Source organism: Diabrotica virgifera, chromosome 5, assembly GCF_917563875.1.
Source record: "Diabrotica virgifera virgifera chromosome 5, PGI_DIABVI_V3a".
Lineage (NCBI taxonomy): Eukaryota > Metazoa > Arthropoda > Insecta > Coleoptera > Chrysomelidae > Diabrotica > Diabrotica virgifera.
The window spans coordinates 23412281-23426792 of NC_065447.1; the positions used below are offsets into that span (position 1 = coordinate 23412281).

Here is a 14512-nt window from a genome sequence, read left to right on the forward strand (position 1 = left end):
TCTATGGAAATTAATAAACTGAAAAATACAGATATAATTCTGAATGACCAACTCGAGACAAACAGCTCCCCACTCCTCAACCTCTTCAGTTGAAGATTAAAAAGGCAAACACATTGTAAACTATATTACTTGAAAAAGGCACTCCGCCGAAACAGCTGTAGTCACTTAGATATAATAAATTTTGTGGAAGTATAGAAAACAAACGTTTTCAGTTTTTTATTGTTAGATAAAATGAACTTCCATCAAGTAACGGTCGAATCCATCAATTAAAAATAATTTGGTTCGCACTATTTTTTAGGGGAAAAATTCAGTAGACAATAAAAAAGTTGATGTTCTTGGCAACTTGCTAGACCCTTTAAATTTAAAGGTAATCCTTGGGTATCTCATGTTTCTTTCATTACTAAAACATTTTCTTCTAGGACAAAGCTAATGACATAGCGGGAAGAGTTTCTGATGTCGTAGAAAATATTACTGATCCTCTAAATTTAAAGGAAAAAAGTAGTAATTCTGTGAAAGATAAACAGAATTTATTCGAAAACCTATTGGATCCATTACATCTAAAGGTAGATTTCTTTCACAGAAATTATTATAACGTGACTGTACGTCTCATTCTTCTTGTAGGATAAAGAACAAGAGCTTCCACGTGATCCCTTAGCCAATATTTTAGATCCCCTTAATTTGAAGGTACCCTTTTGCTGCAATTATCAAATTTCATAATTACTAAACCATTCTCTTCTAGGACACAGCTAAAGATCTAACTGAGGTAGTTTGTAGTGTAGTCGAAAACATTCCTGACCCTTTAAACTTAAAGGTAATTTATTTTTCCAGTAATCCCTTATAGTACTTTCTAAAATACAAAATTTTAGGATAAAATAAATAATTCAACTAAAGATAAACCAAACTTGTTGGGGAATATATTAGATCCATTGAATTTAAAGGTAAATCTCAAAATTCATGTCATAACTTAGCTATAGGGTTTTCTTATACTTGCAGAATAAAGCAAAAGAGCTAAATGACAAACTTTCTATAAATGATACACGTAATACAGGTGATCTCTTGGGCAATATTTTGGACCCGCTTAAGTTAAAGGTACATTTTGCTATATTTCTCCAAATTTACAATTACTAAACTGTTAGCTTCTAGGACAAACTTGAAGATCTATCTAGTACTGTTTCTGATGTAATAGAAAAAATTCCTGACCCCTTAAATTTAAAGGTAATTCTTCTACTATTATACTAAGTATCGTATATCCTAAAAGATCACTACATTTTAGGAAGTCACTGCTGCTCCTACGAAAGATAAACTTAACTTGTTTGGAAATATATTGGATCCCCTACAGTTACAGGTAAACTTCTGTTTAAATAATGAGCCATTGGGATAAATAATTGGCCGAGGTTATAAATAAACGCTGATACGAACCCTATATGCCCATAGCGTGATAAATGGTCTTAAGTCTTTAAAGTCCTTACATTTTCTAATCTATTTTGAATTATTTTTTCTCTTTTGCAATCTTTTTATAGTTTACTTACTCACTCATTCTTTATTAAAATTTTTCTAAAAAATCAATGGGAAAATCCCAATAGTTGGCTGTATACCATAGTTTAAAAAACCAATACAGAAGTAAAAACTTCGAGATGTATTCTGGTATTATACCAGATTATACTTCTGTATTGGTTTTTTAACATTTTTCTCTTCCATCCCTTCGAATGGTCCCAACAAATGTTGAGTTTATTCATCGTTACTCTGCAATCGCAAAGAACTAAAATCTCTCACAAAAATGAAAGCAATATCAACAAATAACCGCCAATAGTATTTCACGGTTTTTGCTGTAAATTTTAAAGAACCGCTTGGATTGACATGAAATTTGGCAAACGCATAGCTAACAAGTCAAAAAAAGAAAGTGATAGCGTGCCGATGTGTGCTTTTTCCCTGGGGGTGAGTTTCACCCCCTCTCGAGGGTGAAAAAATATATGTCCTAAATAAGTCCGGAAATGGATAAACTGACTAATTCTAAGGAACTTTTGTTCTATAAACTTTTTTCACAAAGTCAATACTTTTCGAGTTATTTGCGAGTGAACATGTTCATTTTTCAACAAAATAACCATGTTTTTAGACGGTTTTTCGCAAGTAATTGAAAAAGTAAATATTTTATCAAAAAAAATGTTGAAAGTAAAAATATAGCCTGTAAAAAAGTAAAAAAATGGTGTATATACGAGGTCTCTACACCTAGCATAACCAGAGTTATAGCTAATGAAAAAAAGGGTCGTGTTCACCAAATTTCAAATAGAGTATTTCAACGTGAAATATACAAAAAATAAAGCACTTTTTAGGGAAAACTCATTACAAGTTTTTTAAAGTGTTTAAAAAAAAGCTTTATTTCTGTTTTTATGAAAAAAGTTTCTAGCATCAAATATAAGCAAGTTACGCTCAGAATAAAGTTGGTCCCTTTTGTTTTGGCAAAAAAAATCGTAAAGATCACCTCCCAATTAGCAACTTAATTAAAATTAATCGTTACCGCTTCAAAAGTTTCTTTATTTATGTTACCATTATATGATCTGTAAGTTTTATTAATTCAAAGTGCTTATTTTTGGAAACAATTGGTTTTAAAGTAAACTTTTCAAAAATTGTAATTTTGAAAAAATTTTTCTTTTCAAAATAACTTAAAAATTGGAGATAACAAAAATCTCAAACAATAAAAAAAGTCTGCTTAGCTTTTTTAAATCTTTTGTATTTTTTTGTTTTTATGTAAGACAGAAATTGGTTAAGATTTGGTGTTTCTAAATTTGCACACACTCGTGATTGGTGAATCGTTCAAGCCCTTTTAACTACAGCCCTTTCAAAAATAAGGACTTTGAACCAATGAAACTTACAAATCATATAAACAATACATACACGAGTAAAGAAACTTGTGAAATGGTAACGATTAATTTTATTTGAGATGCTAATTAAAGGGTGATGTTCTTGATTTTTTTACCAAAGAAAAGGGACCAACTTTATTTTGAGCCCAACTTGTTTACTTTTGATGCTATATATATTTTTATAAAACACAAATAAAGTTGTAAATAAACACTTCTTTAAAAAAGTTGTAATTAGTTTTCCCGCCTTAATTTTTTTGGTTATATCACGTTAAAATATTCGATTTGGAATTTGACGGATAGGAACATATTTTCATTAGCTAGTAACTCTGCTTCTGCTACGTATAGAGACCTAATATATACACCACCTTTTTCATTTTGTTTACAGGCTATATTTTTGCTAAGAATATTTTTTTCGACAAAATACTTACTTTTTGAGTTATTTGCGAAAAATCGTCTAAAAACGTGGTTATTTTGTTGAAAAATGAACATGTTCACTCGCAAATAACTCGAAAAGTATTGACTTGGTGAAAAAACTCTATGGAAAAAAAGTTGTTTAGAATTAGTTAGTTTATCCATTTCCGGAATTATTTTGGACATATACTTTTTCACCACTGAGAGGGGGTGAAACTCACTCCTAGGGCAAAAGCACTCATCGGCACAATATCACTTTTTTCTTTGACTTATTAGCTATGTGTATACCAAATTTCATGTCAATCCAAGCGGTTTTTTTATAAATGTAGAGGTTTGCAATATTTTCCCGTTAAAGAATGTTCTAAAATATTGTTTGCAATATTGTTAGATCACTGAGAAATTTGTTTATGTTATTATCATTATGCCTTTTTCTTGTAGGTCATAATCCTGTTTATTCTATCAATCCAGATATTTTGGTAATAATGTCCAGCTTTCATACCACATCTTCAGGGGTTTCCCTAGTAATTTATATTGGGTTTATGTGTTTTTGCCCATTTCAGGATTCTTTGTGGGTCCATTCTGTCCACATGATTTCTGTATTTGTTGAGTCGTGCTCGTGTTAATATCATCCTATCCCGGCCTCAATTTTCTCTTAATGTATCCTCTTTCTTTGGTATATTTATGTTTTTTTCATTTACACTTTATATTTTATATTATCTTGTCTATGGTCATTCCAGTTCATAATTCCTACACGCATGTTTATTTGTTAGGTCATTCAATGTTCCGTTTTTATCCTTGTTTTACTGCGACTGTTGCGTTCCCATAAAATTGCTATGTGCTTTGTATTGACGTTCTTCTCTTTTATGATTTGGAATATGTCTATTAATTAGACCCAGACACACAATTTCTTTAGATCCATAAAGCATATGAAAAGTTATTTTTATATAATCGTCATGGCATCTACATTCCTAGCGGAGTCATTGCCGCCCTCTTTAGGCTCTTCTGATTCGTTTGTCGCGGTGAATCAATCCGCATTATCATTTTGGTTTTACAATTGGTTGTGTGACTTGCATCTTCTACAATTTTTCTCCATTCGTTCTTGTTTTTGCTTATGGTTACCCATTTTCTGACTCCCATCTTCTTAAGGTCCTCGATTATCTGGTTCTCCCATCTAGTTTTGGGTCTTTCTCGTGGTCTGCCTGATATAGGTCTCCATTTGGAAATTTTCTTGATGACGGCTTTTGGATTTCTCCTTTCTATATGTCCCATCCATCTGAGTCTCTGTACCTTAATAAATCTGAAGATGTCTTCTCCTTTCAGAAGTGCTCTTACTTCGTGGTTCATGAGTTTTCTAAATTCATTATTACCTAAGTTTAGTGGGCCTATCCTCAAGTTTAGTTCCTCTCAATGATCCTCAATATTTCTTCCTCTTTCTGGGTTAGACACATTACTTCAACACCATATGGTATTACTGGTCTAATTGCTGATTTGTAAATTTTCAGTTTAGTATTCTGAGTAAGCTTCTTCTTTGAGGATTTTTATATATCCAAAATAAATAGTTTAGTGTGTTTTTATTGCGGTATAATTTTAAGATGATGATATCTTCTTCTTCTTCAGGTGCCATCTCCGCTACGGAGGTTGGCAATCATCATAGCTATTTTAATTTTTGAGGCAGTAGCTCTAAATAGTTGTTTTGAGCTGCATCCAAACCACTCTCTCAGGTTCCTCAACCATGAAATTCGTCTTCTTCCGATGCTTCTTCTGCCATCTATCTTTCCCTGCATTATGAGTCGTAGGATGCCATACTTCTCGCCCCGCATCACATGTCCGAGATGCTGTAGCTTCTTTTCTTTAACTCTAAGTTCAACTTCTTTTTCTTTACCTATTCTTCTCAGTACTTCATTGTTTGTAACTTTATCTACCCAGGAAACCCTCATAATTTTTCTATAGGTCCACATTTCAAAGGCGTTAAGTCGTCTCATTGTCTCTACATTTAATGTCCATGATTCCACTCCATAGTATAGAACACTGTAGACGTAACATTTTGTTAGGCGTACTTTAAGAGCTAATGTTAAATCTTTGCTACATAGGACCTTTTCCATTTTTATAAAATTGGAACGTGCTTTTTCGATTCTGACTTTTATTTCTGCAGTGTAGTCATTATTTTCTGTTATAAGTGTTCCTAGGTAAGTGTACTTTTTTACTCTTTCGATCTGCTGGCCCTCTACTATCAAGATTTCGTTAGTATTATGGTTGTTTTTACTAATTTTCATAAACTTCTTTTTGATATTGAGAGAGAGTCCGTACTCCCTACTACACCTTACCATTTTACTCTTGAGTCTTTGCAGGTCTTGTAAACTATCGGCTATTATTACTGTATCATCTGCATATCTGATGTTGTTAACTAAGACTCCATTTACTCTTATGCCGACTGTTTCATCTTTCAGAGTTTCTCGCATTACCTCTTCAGAATAAGCGTTAAATAATAGAGGTGATAGTATGCAGCCTTGCCCGACTCCTCTCTTTATTTCCATTTCTTCAGATGTTTCTTTTTCAATTCTTACTATTGCTCGCTGATTGTAATAGAGGTGTGTTATTAGTCTTAAATCTCTTTCATCTAGGTTTTTATTTTTTAGGATTTCCATGAGTCGATCATGTTTTACTTTATCAAACGCCTTATTGTAGTCTGTAAAACAGACGTAAAGAGGATGGTTAACATCCAAACATCTCTGTGCCAGCACGTTGAAGGAGAATAATGTCTCTCTGGTACCCATACCATTGCGGAACCCATATTGAGTGTCACTAATATCCAGCTCCAGTTTAGAGTGTATTCTGGCGTGGATAATTTTCAATAGAATTTTCAAGGTATGTGACATTAAGCTTATGGTTCGGTAGTCATTGCATTCTTTTGCATTCACCTTCTTTGGCAAACACACAAAGGCTGATGTCAACATTTCTCTAGGGATGATTCCTGTAGTACTGATAGCGTTGAACAATTCTACTATTATGTCCAGGTTTTTCTCGTTGACCAACTTTATCAGCTCGCTAGGCAATTCATCTGGACCAGCAGATTTATTGGTTTTCATAGAGTTTATTGTCTGACTAACCTCTGATTTGGTTATCTCTGGGCCTACATCTCCCGTTTGGCTATCTACGGATGTACTAGCTTCTCTCTGGTCATGAAATAGTTCCTCGATATAATCTTTCCATCGTCGTAGTTTTCGTTTTGTCTCTGTTATAATATTTCCAGTTTTGTCGAGCAATATATTTGAGGTTCTTCTATTTCCTATTCCGGCTAGTTCTTTGACTTTTTTATGTAGGTTGAAGTTGTCATATGTGTTTTGCAGTTCTTCTATTTCTTTACATTTTTCAGAGAAGTAGGTTTCTTAGCCTCCCTATTTTTTCTTCTTATTTGGTTTTGAAACTGTTTATAGCGGGTCTTATTAATGGTTTTGTTTTTTCATCTTTCATTCATCAACTCTAGAATTTCCTCCTTCATCCATTCTTCTTTCTTACATTTGGTTGTAGTAAGTACTTTCTTACTTGGTTCTACTTTCTTACTTCTTTCTTACTTGATTATAATATAGGAGTTTACAAATAATAATCAAAATAAATTTCACCTTGCAATCCTAACTATGATTTACTTGGAGGCTAGATACTTTAGAACTCGGTTCTAGTGTTCTTTTATCCAAAATAAACCAAAAGAACTGACTCATATAGTATCGCAGGAAAGTAAACCTAATCCAGTTGATCTCTTGGGCAATTTCTAGATCCACATAATCTAAAGGTACTACTGTATGTACAACTTATCAGAAACTCACGAGTAATTATGTATTATTATCTATGATTCAATAAATTTGATGCTATACGAGCAAGATTTAAAAAATTGGAAAAAATTGTTTCTCCAAAAATATTATCAACAATCCGAATAGTACATAATAAATGTTAACAACAAATTGAAAAAAGGACTTATTTTTTATCTTTCCTCTACAGAAAAATAGTTCTAAAGTTTTTGCATAATTTTAGGATAAAACTAATGATTCAGCTGAAAAACCACAGCATATACTTGGTAATCTTTTAGATCCTCTACATCTTAAGGTACTACCTGGTTTGCTGAATATTGATTACGGTTATGATAAGAATTGATTGTTATTTTAGGACAAAGCAAAAGATTTACACGAAAAAGTTGCAGGAGCTGTGGAAAATATTACAGATCCACTTAATTTAAAGGTATATAACATAACAACATCAAATTCATTATAATTTTAAAACAAGTCACACAATCAACAATAAAAGTATTAGGACATTTGAAAATTGTTAAAGTTCAAGATGTATGAATTTTCATTAAAAAGTTTAACAGTAGTTACTACCTAAAAATCTTTGTATAATTAAAAAATGAATTAATAAAAACGAAATTGATAAGTGTTGGAAGAGTATTATTTACCATCTTCTGCACTCCTGTTAGTAGAAATACGATATTGCACTAGAAACATTAAAAATAAACAATCAGTATTTCTCTAGTAATCATCTTAATAATATAATTAATGTTCATAGTGAACGAAATTGTTCACATCACATTTCACAAAATTGCTTACTTTTCTCTAAAGAAAAATTGTTTTTTAAATCATTTTTAGGATAAGAGTACTGATTCAACTGAAAAGCCGCAGCATATTCTTGGTAATCTACTAGATCCTCTTCATCTTAAGGTACTACTTTGTTTGTCAAATATAGATATCTATATTTAAAACAAATTTTGGTTCTCCAAGGACAAAGCACAAGATTTACACGAAAAAGTTGCTAGTGCAGTGGACAATATTATAGATCCGCTTAATTTAAAGGTACTTAAGACGATAATTTTACACGAAGTGTAATAAAAAAAGAATCACAATCAACAATACAAGTAGAAAGAGATTTTACATAGTAGGTACTGTTAAAGTCCAAGTATGAATTTTTGTGAAAAATAAATAATAGCAGCATTTAGTTTTCAAGAACATTTAGTCATACTAAAACAATGAGTTAGTCAAGAATTGTTTTGTGAATTATTAGAAAGAGTAGTACCACCGTCTGCACTACTGACAGTGTAATTACTTTACACTAGAAAGGTTTACAATACATAAAAAAATATATTTTCTATTAATCGTATAAGAAGATAAATCTCTTCTTTAATGTCTTTATAACCAAAATTAAAAATTTCTCATTCACTAAAAATTTTAGGATAAACCTAACTCATCTGAGGAAAAACCAGGCTTAAATCTTTTGGATAATATGCTGGATCCTCTACACTTAAAGGTACTACGTCCTATATGTATATTACAAATACACTTAATATAATTTAGTATATTTTAGGACAAAGCTAAAGATCTCACAGAAAAAATAGCAGGTGCTGCTGAAAATTTTGCTGATCCTTTAAAATTAAAAGATAAAGAAAAAACGTCTAACCCTGGAGATATATTGGGTAATATTTTAGATCCGCTGCATCTAAAGGTAGTACTTTAGTACTTTTTCCAAATAGATTAGGTATTAGCTTTAACTATATATTTTAGGATAAAGCCAAGGAAATAATAGATAATAAAGGTGGTAACAATGCGGGTTTGGGAAATATATTAGATCCTCTTAATTTAAAGGTACTAATGAATCGTTTACGTAAAATTAGAGTATTACTATGGTTTACGTTTTAGGACAAAGCTAAGGACCTCATAGATAACACGTCCGATCACGGTAAAGTTTTAGGCAACATATTGGATCCATTAAATCTAAAGGTACTAGTCAAACTTTATAAAAATAAATGAGGTAGTACCTTTTTTATATTTTAGGATAAAGCTAAAGATCTGTTAGATAATAAATCAGATCCTGGAAAAGTTTTAGGTAATATACTGGATCCTTTAAATCTAAAGGTACTTGTCAAACTTTATAATAATGAATTAGGTATTACCTTTTCTTACATTTTAGGACAAAACTAAGGATCTGTTAGAGAATAAATCAGATCCGGGTTTAGTTTTAGGCAACATACTGGATCCGTTAAACCTAAAGGTACTATTTAGATAGACAATGATAATTAGGTAATATCTTTGGCTTTATTTGTTTTAGAATAAGGCTAAAGATTTAATGGAGAATAAACAAGATCCTGCTAAGGTTTTAGGTACCATTATAGATCCACTTAATCTTAAGGTACTACCCAACACTAATGCCTAATTAAAAGGATTCTAATTTAAATACATTTTAGGGCAAAATATCTGATGCAGTAAATAATACTCATAACATTATCAATATTCTCCCAGATCCTTTAAACCTTAAGGTAATACTAATTATATAGTGTCAATTAGGTACTACTATTTTTCCTTTTTATTTTAGGATAAGGCTAAAGACTTAATAGAAAATAAAAATGATCCCGGAAAGGTTCTAGGTAATATCCTAGATCCTCTTAACCTAAAGGTACCACTTAATAAGTAATTCTACATTAAAATAATCCTGGTGTCAATTAGGTAGTATGTTTGGCTCTTTGTTTTAGGATAAAGCAAAAGATTTAATAGAAAATAAAAACGACCCCGAAAAGGTTCTAGGTAACATTCTAGATCCTCTGAACTTGAAGGTACTACTTAATAACTATTTCTATACTAAAAAATTACTAATTTAAACAAATTTTAGGGAAAAATATCTGGTGCGGTAGAAAATACCCATAATATTATTGATACTCTCCCTGATCCCTTAAACCTTAAGGTACTTAACACAAAAACTGAAACAAAATAATTTTATACCAATTATATGGGGTAACAAACAATTTTTATTAACCAAGAATGAATATCTGTTTCTGAATTAGTTTAAATCAAACAACGTCAATAATTCAAATTAAACGGGGACCTGTGTATCTTTTGTAAATTCCAATAGGCTATCCAGCTTTGCTGGCATTACTTGAATGGCATGATAAATAGGCACGTTTAACAGTTTGTGACGGGTAAGTCTACTAGATAATATTAGACGCACTTAGACGCAAGTTTGTAGAGGTGTAGATGAAGACCCAGAAGAAGATGTCTGGATGATGTAGATGAAGACATAAGAGCAATGAATGTGAAAGACTGGAAAATTCGTATAGGTAAGGCAAAGGACGATCTTCAGTCCATACCCAAAGACAGTGGGAACAGTCGATTTAACCGTTGGTGATGGAACGGAAGCGATAAATCAATACTCGATCTCCAGGTATGATCAGTGCTCAGAGAATCGGAGATAGAAGCTTTCACCAAATCAATAATTCGGATTGAATTCGGTTCCCTGTCGTTACTCCCAGCGTTTTCATCTTTGGCCAGTATTTATTTCCAGTGCCCATCGATGGTAGCGGTAGGTTCTGGGTTGGAGTGCGCAAGAATTACTTAAAAACATAGTTTTTCAATGGCTATGGTTACCAGTTGGTTTACCAAGTCGGGTTCAATCACCGGCACATATACCAGATTTTTTTTCAATATCGAATTTAACTGAGCTAGCAGCGTACTTCGACGGGCCTTAAAGATCAAATTGATTTCAACTGAACTTGATGATACCATTATTATATTCTAAATTAACTGTTTATAATTTGAATGTATTGGTGTCAGGTTATTTTGCTTCTTTTTCATCTTTCCAAATTACTTATAACCTTCCAAAACCTTTCAGGGAAAATCAAAAGCACTTGCAGATACACTTGGCAATGTTGTCGATCATACTACAGATTTTATTGACAGTTTTCCAGATCCGTTACGAATAAAGGTATAATTTGAACAATTTACTATTAGCTAGAAGTATAATATTATGGATAAAGGTAAAATAACTAATAAAACTAGTTTTTATAATATGAGTAAGTAGTTACTTTTATTGAGATTCGTTAAAAGCGATTTTTTACCGTTTTTTTTATTTTCCTATAATGTTTTTAGGAAAGACCTAAGAGACTTGCAGGTATTATTGATAATATGCCTAACATTATTCCGGATCCGTTACATCTTAAGGTAACTTTTACTCACTCGTTTAAACTGTGGTTTAAACACAAATTTATACAAATAAAACCAATTTTTAGGATAAATCGCAAGATATACTAAATACAATATCAGATCCAAAAAAAATTAAGGTAATATTTACCACATAACAATTATCATGATTATAACAAATTAATATAGTCAAATATAATATAATTATATTATACTTGTGTTTGACAAGTTTTCCGCGGTTCATACAATGAAAATTAAAGCTAAGATCAATATTATTACAAGAATTATTATTACAATTAAACTGACCAGGCTTCCGGGACGAACCGCGTTGATATTTTCTTGGCCGAGCTTTCGGCGTCCTCTCGACTTCCGGGTCGAACCGCGTTGATATTTTCTTGGCCGAGCTTTCGGCGTCCTCTCGACAGTGTAGTGTCTGGAGCCTCAGGAGACTGAGACCTCGGAAGCCCTGAAGAAAACGACAAAGATAATATCGACGCGGTTCAACCAGGAAACCTCATCATCATCATCATCATTTGGCTCTACAACTCCATGTGGGTCTTGGCCGCGTTTACTATTTCCCTCCATTGTTGTCGGTCCTGAGCAGCTATTTCCCATTGCTGTACTCCCATTTTGCGTAGACCACTGGCTACTGCGTCCTTCCATCTCTTTCTTGGGCGAACAACTGACCTTCTGCCATCGGGCCTTTCCCAAAATGTGGCGTCCAGAAATCTTTCGTTACTCGATCTTGGCACGTGACCCGCCCATCTTATTCGGTTTGTTTTGATGTAGCGTACTATGTTTTCATCTCCATATATTGTCTGGAGTTCATCATTGTGCCTTCTTCTCCATCTCCATTCTCCTGTTCTCTCTTCTCTGCAAGGCCCATAGATATTCCGCAGTATCTTTCTTTCAAGTACCAGTAATTTTGTTGTTTCCCTCTGAGTCTCTGGTTCTGAGTCCATGTCTCGCTTCCATACGTTATTGTGGGACGAATTATTGTCTTATACACTCCTATTTTTGCTGCCCTTGAGAGTATTTTTGATTTAAGTACGGTCATTAATGAGTAATATGCCCTGTTTCCTGCAATGATCCTGGCTGCTACGTCCTTTTCAAATTTAATTTCAGATGTTATGATCGCTCCCAGGTACTTAAATTCTTTGACGACTTCAAAGTTGTATTCATTAATTGTTACGTTTTGTCTAACCCTTGGTCTTGGGTTCTTCTTAACCACCATGTACTTGGTGACCCGGAAACCTGGTAGGTTAAAATTGTTTTTTGTTAAGTTATTGAAAATCATAAAATAAAAAAACGTTAAAAAAGAAATTTTCGTATGGTCGGAAAAAAATTTAGATTAATTTTGTTTAGGATGTTTTTAGATTTTTGACAGGCATCAAATATATTCAACAGCATTTTCTATACGAAAATTTCTGCATAAATATTGGCTTTGGGCTAGGCCGAAGCCGGTAAAAATGGTACAGATTGACAAAAAAATAGTAACAGGATAGAACCCATTGGAAAAGGAAGAACATAATATGATAAAAATAAAAGAAAAATAATTTATACGTGATCTAAGATCGGAAAGTGGAATGGGGTGAGTTTTTAACTTACTCTGGGATAATTAGCAAAATACAAGGAAAAGTTATTTACCAGCAATTTTATTGCTGGAATCGAATCTTATAATTGTATAAATTAATAATATAGGTATGCAAAGTCCGCAGATAGTGTGCTACTTTTTGTATAAACAAAATGGCGCCTGAAAATCGTGTTTTCTTCAATTTTTGCACAATAACTTCAAAAATGATTTTAACTTTAGACCAAAAGCACTCAGATACAAATTCACCGTAACTAAATTCTGCATCGAGACGTGTTTTTCCCGATTTACTTCGACCAAAATTTTCCCCGGAAAATACGGGTTTTTCCAACAAAATCTTTAATTTTCAACTAAAATTTTGGATAAGTAATTGTTTATAATAATTAAATAACTTGGTAATATAAAAGCGCTTTTCGTATAGATTATAACTCCAGAAGCCGATGGAAATTGAATGAACAATTTAGAAACAATTGAATTGTTAATTAAAAATTTACGGTTGCTATAATAACCACAATAATTATGATGCATAAGAATAACTACGATTTTTGTATAAAAAGACATTGTACCTATATAATGTACTTTACAGAATTTAAATTGGACTATTTAAGCGGCCTCAGGAATATTTTAAAATTATTAACATTTTTTTGGCTTATAAACAAATATTATTTGGAACTCGGGAAATATTAAATTAAATTAAATCATAAAAACGGTATTGAAAAAAAGTGGCAGGAAGCTTCTTCCAAAAAAAAAAAAAAAATGTTTAATTGCGATAATTGGTTCCTGAGATACAACCGGTCAAAGTTTAAACCAAGCCCACGTTTACGGCAATGATATAAACAATAGGATCATTATTTTCAAACCATCACCTTTTTCTTTTTGTCCTCTTTCTCCACACCAATTTTCATAACTTTAAAGTACTCAAACATATATTATTATAATAAAAACTATCGATATTACGAGTGAAAATTGCCAAAAATAGCAAAATTCCAATAAAAAATTAGGTTGGAAAAATGCCGTCTCAAAGTTTAAAATCGGTATACGTTAAAAAAAATGCATCTTCTCGGCTTCCCATGGAGCAATTTTCTTCATTCTTTTTTTGTTCCCAAGTAACTCGAGTAGAGCCATCTAACTAACGCATTATTAAATGTCAAACTTGCTTCTGTTTTGTTATAATAGATTAATTTATTTATATTAAAAGGAGACTATATATTTTTTCCAGTTGTAGACTTATTTTAAATAAACTTACTACAAGTGTACCTTTTAACGTTAAAAACACAAATACTCGCATTTGAAAGATGTATAATTATTTAAACAATGTTTATTTAAACAAATTCAAAATTTTTGTTATAATAAATAAATAAATTAATTATTCTTCTTTCTCATAATCCTTAGTGCCCTTCAGGGCGTCGGATGTCGGGTTCCGCCTTTTATCCACTTCTTCCAATTGCTTCTATTGGTGGCCAGGTTCTTCATATCCCTCATACTGATGTGTCTCCTTTCACCTATATCTTGGATCTGGTCCGTCCATGTCTTCCTCGGCCTTCCCTTTTTTCTTTTGTTTCCCATTTTGGCTTCATGTACCTTCTTTGTAAGTCTATCTTGCTCCATTCGTTGTATGTGTCCAAACCAGCTTAATTGTTTGTTTTCGATCTTCCTAATTATCGGTTCTTGTTCCAACTCTCTTCTTATATCTTCATTTCTGA

At 32.3% G+C, this 14512-nt stretch overlaps 1 protein-coding gene across 12 annotated transcripts in view; it reads left to right on the forward strand.

Annotated features, from left to right (window-relative positions):
• LOC126884956 (uncharacterized) overlaps positions 1-14512 on the forward strand; it is a 110631-nt gene that overhangs the window by 11419 nt on the left and 84700 nt on the right. For 5 of the 12 annotated variants that reach the window (XM_050651324.1, XM_050651332.1, XM_050651335.1 and 2 more), the window contains 26 exons: positions 299-367; positions 420-563; positions 622-684; positions 740-811; positions 867-938; positions 994-1089; positions 1144-1215; positions 1274-1345; positions 7296-7367; positions 7428-7499; positions 7904-7975; positions 8036-8107; positions 8484-8558; positions 8616-8753; positions 8813-8893; positions 8948-9028; positions 9083-9163; positions 9219-9299; positions 9357-9437; positions 9493-9564; positions 9621-9701; positions 9778-9858; positions 9915-9986; positions 10911-11003; positions 11168-11239; positions 11308-11358. In XM_050651324.1, coding sequence (XP_050507281.1) covers positions 299-367; positions 420-563; positions 622-684; positions 740-811; positions 867-938; positions 994-1089; positions 1144-1215; positions 1274-1345; positions 7296-7367; positions 7428-7499; positions 7904-7975; positions 8036-8107; positions 8484-8558; positions 8616-8753; positions 8813-8893; positions 8948-9028; positions 9083-9163; positions 9219-9299; positions 9357-9437; positions 9493-9564; positions 9621-9701; positions 9778-9858; positions 9915-9986; positions 10911-11003; positions 11168-11239; positions 11308-11358 — 2088 coding nt within the window. The remainder of the gene's footprint in view (positions 1-298; positions 368-419; positions 564-621; positions 685-739; positions 812-866; positions 939-993; positions 1090-1143; positions 1216-1273; positions 1346-7295; positions 7368-7427; positions 7500-7903; positions 7976-8035; positions 8108-8483; positions 8559-8615; positions 8754-8812; positions 8894-8947; positions 9029-9082; positions 9164-9218; positions 9300-9356; positions 9438-9492; positions 9565-9620; positions 9702-9777; positions 9859-9914; positions 9987-10910; positions 11004-11167; positions 11240-11307; positions 11359-14512) is intronic. The other 7 variants (XM_050651326.1, XM_050651325.1, XM_050651327.1 and 4 more) reach the window with 7 other exon arrangements.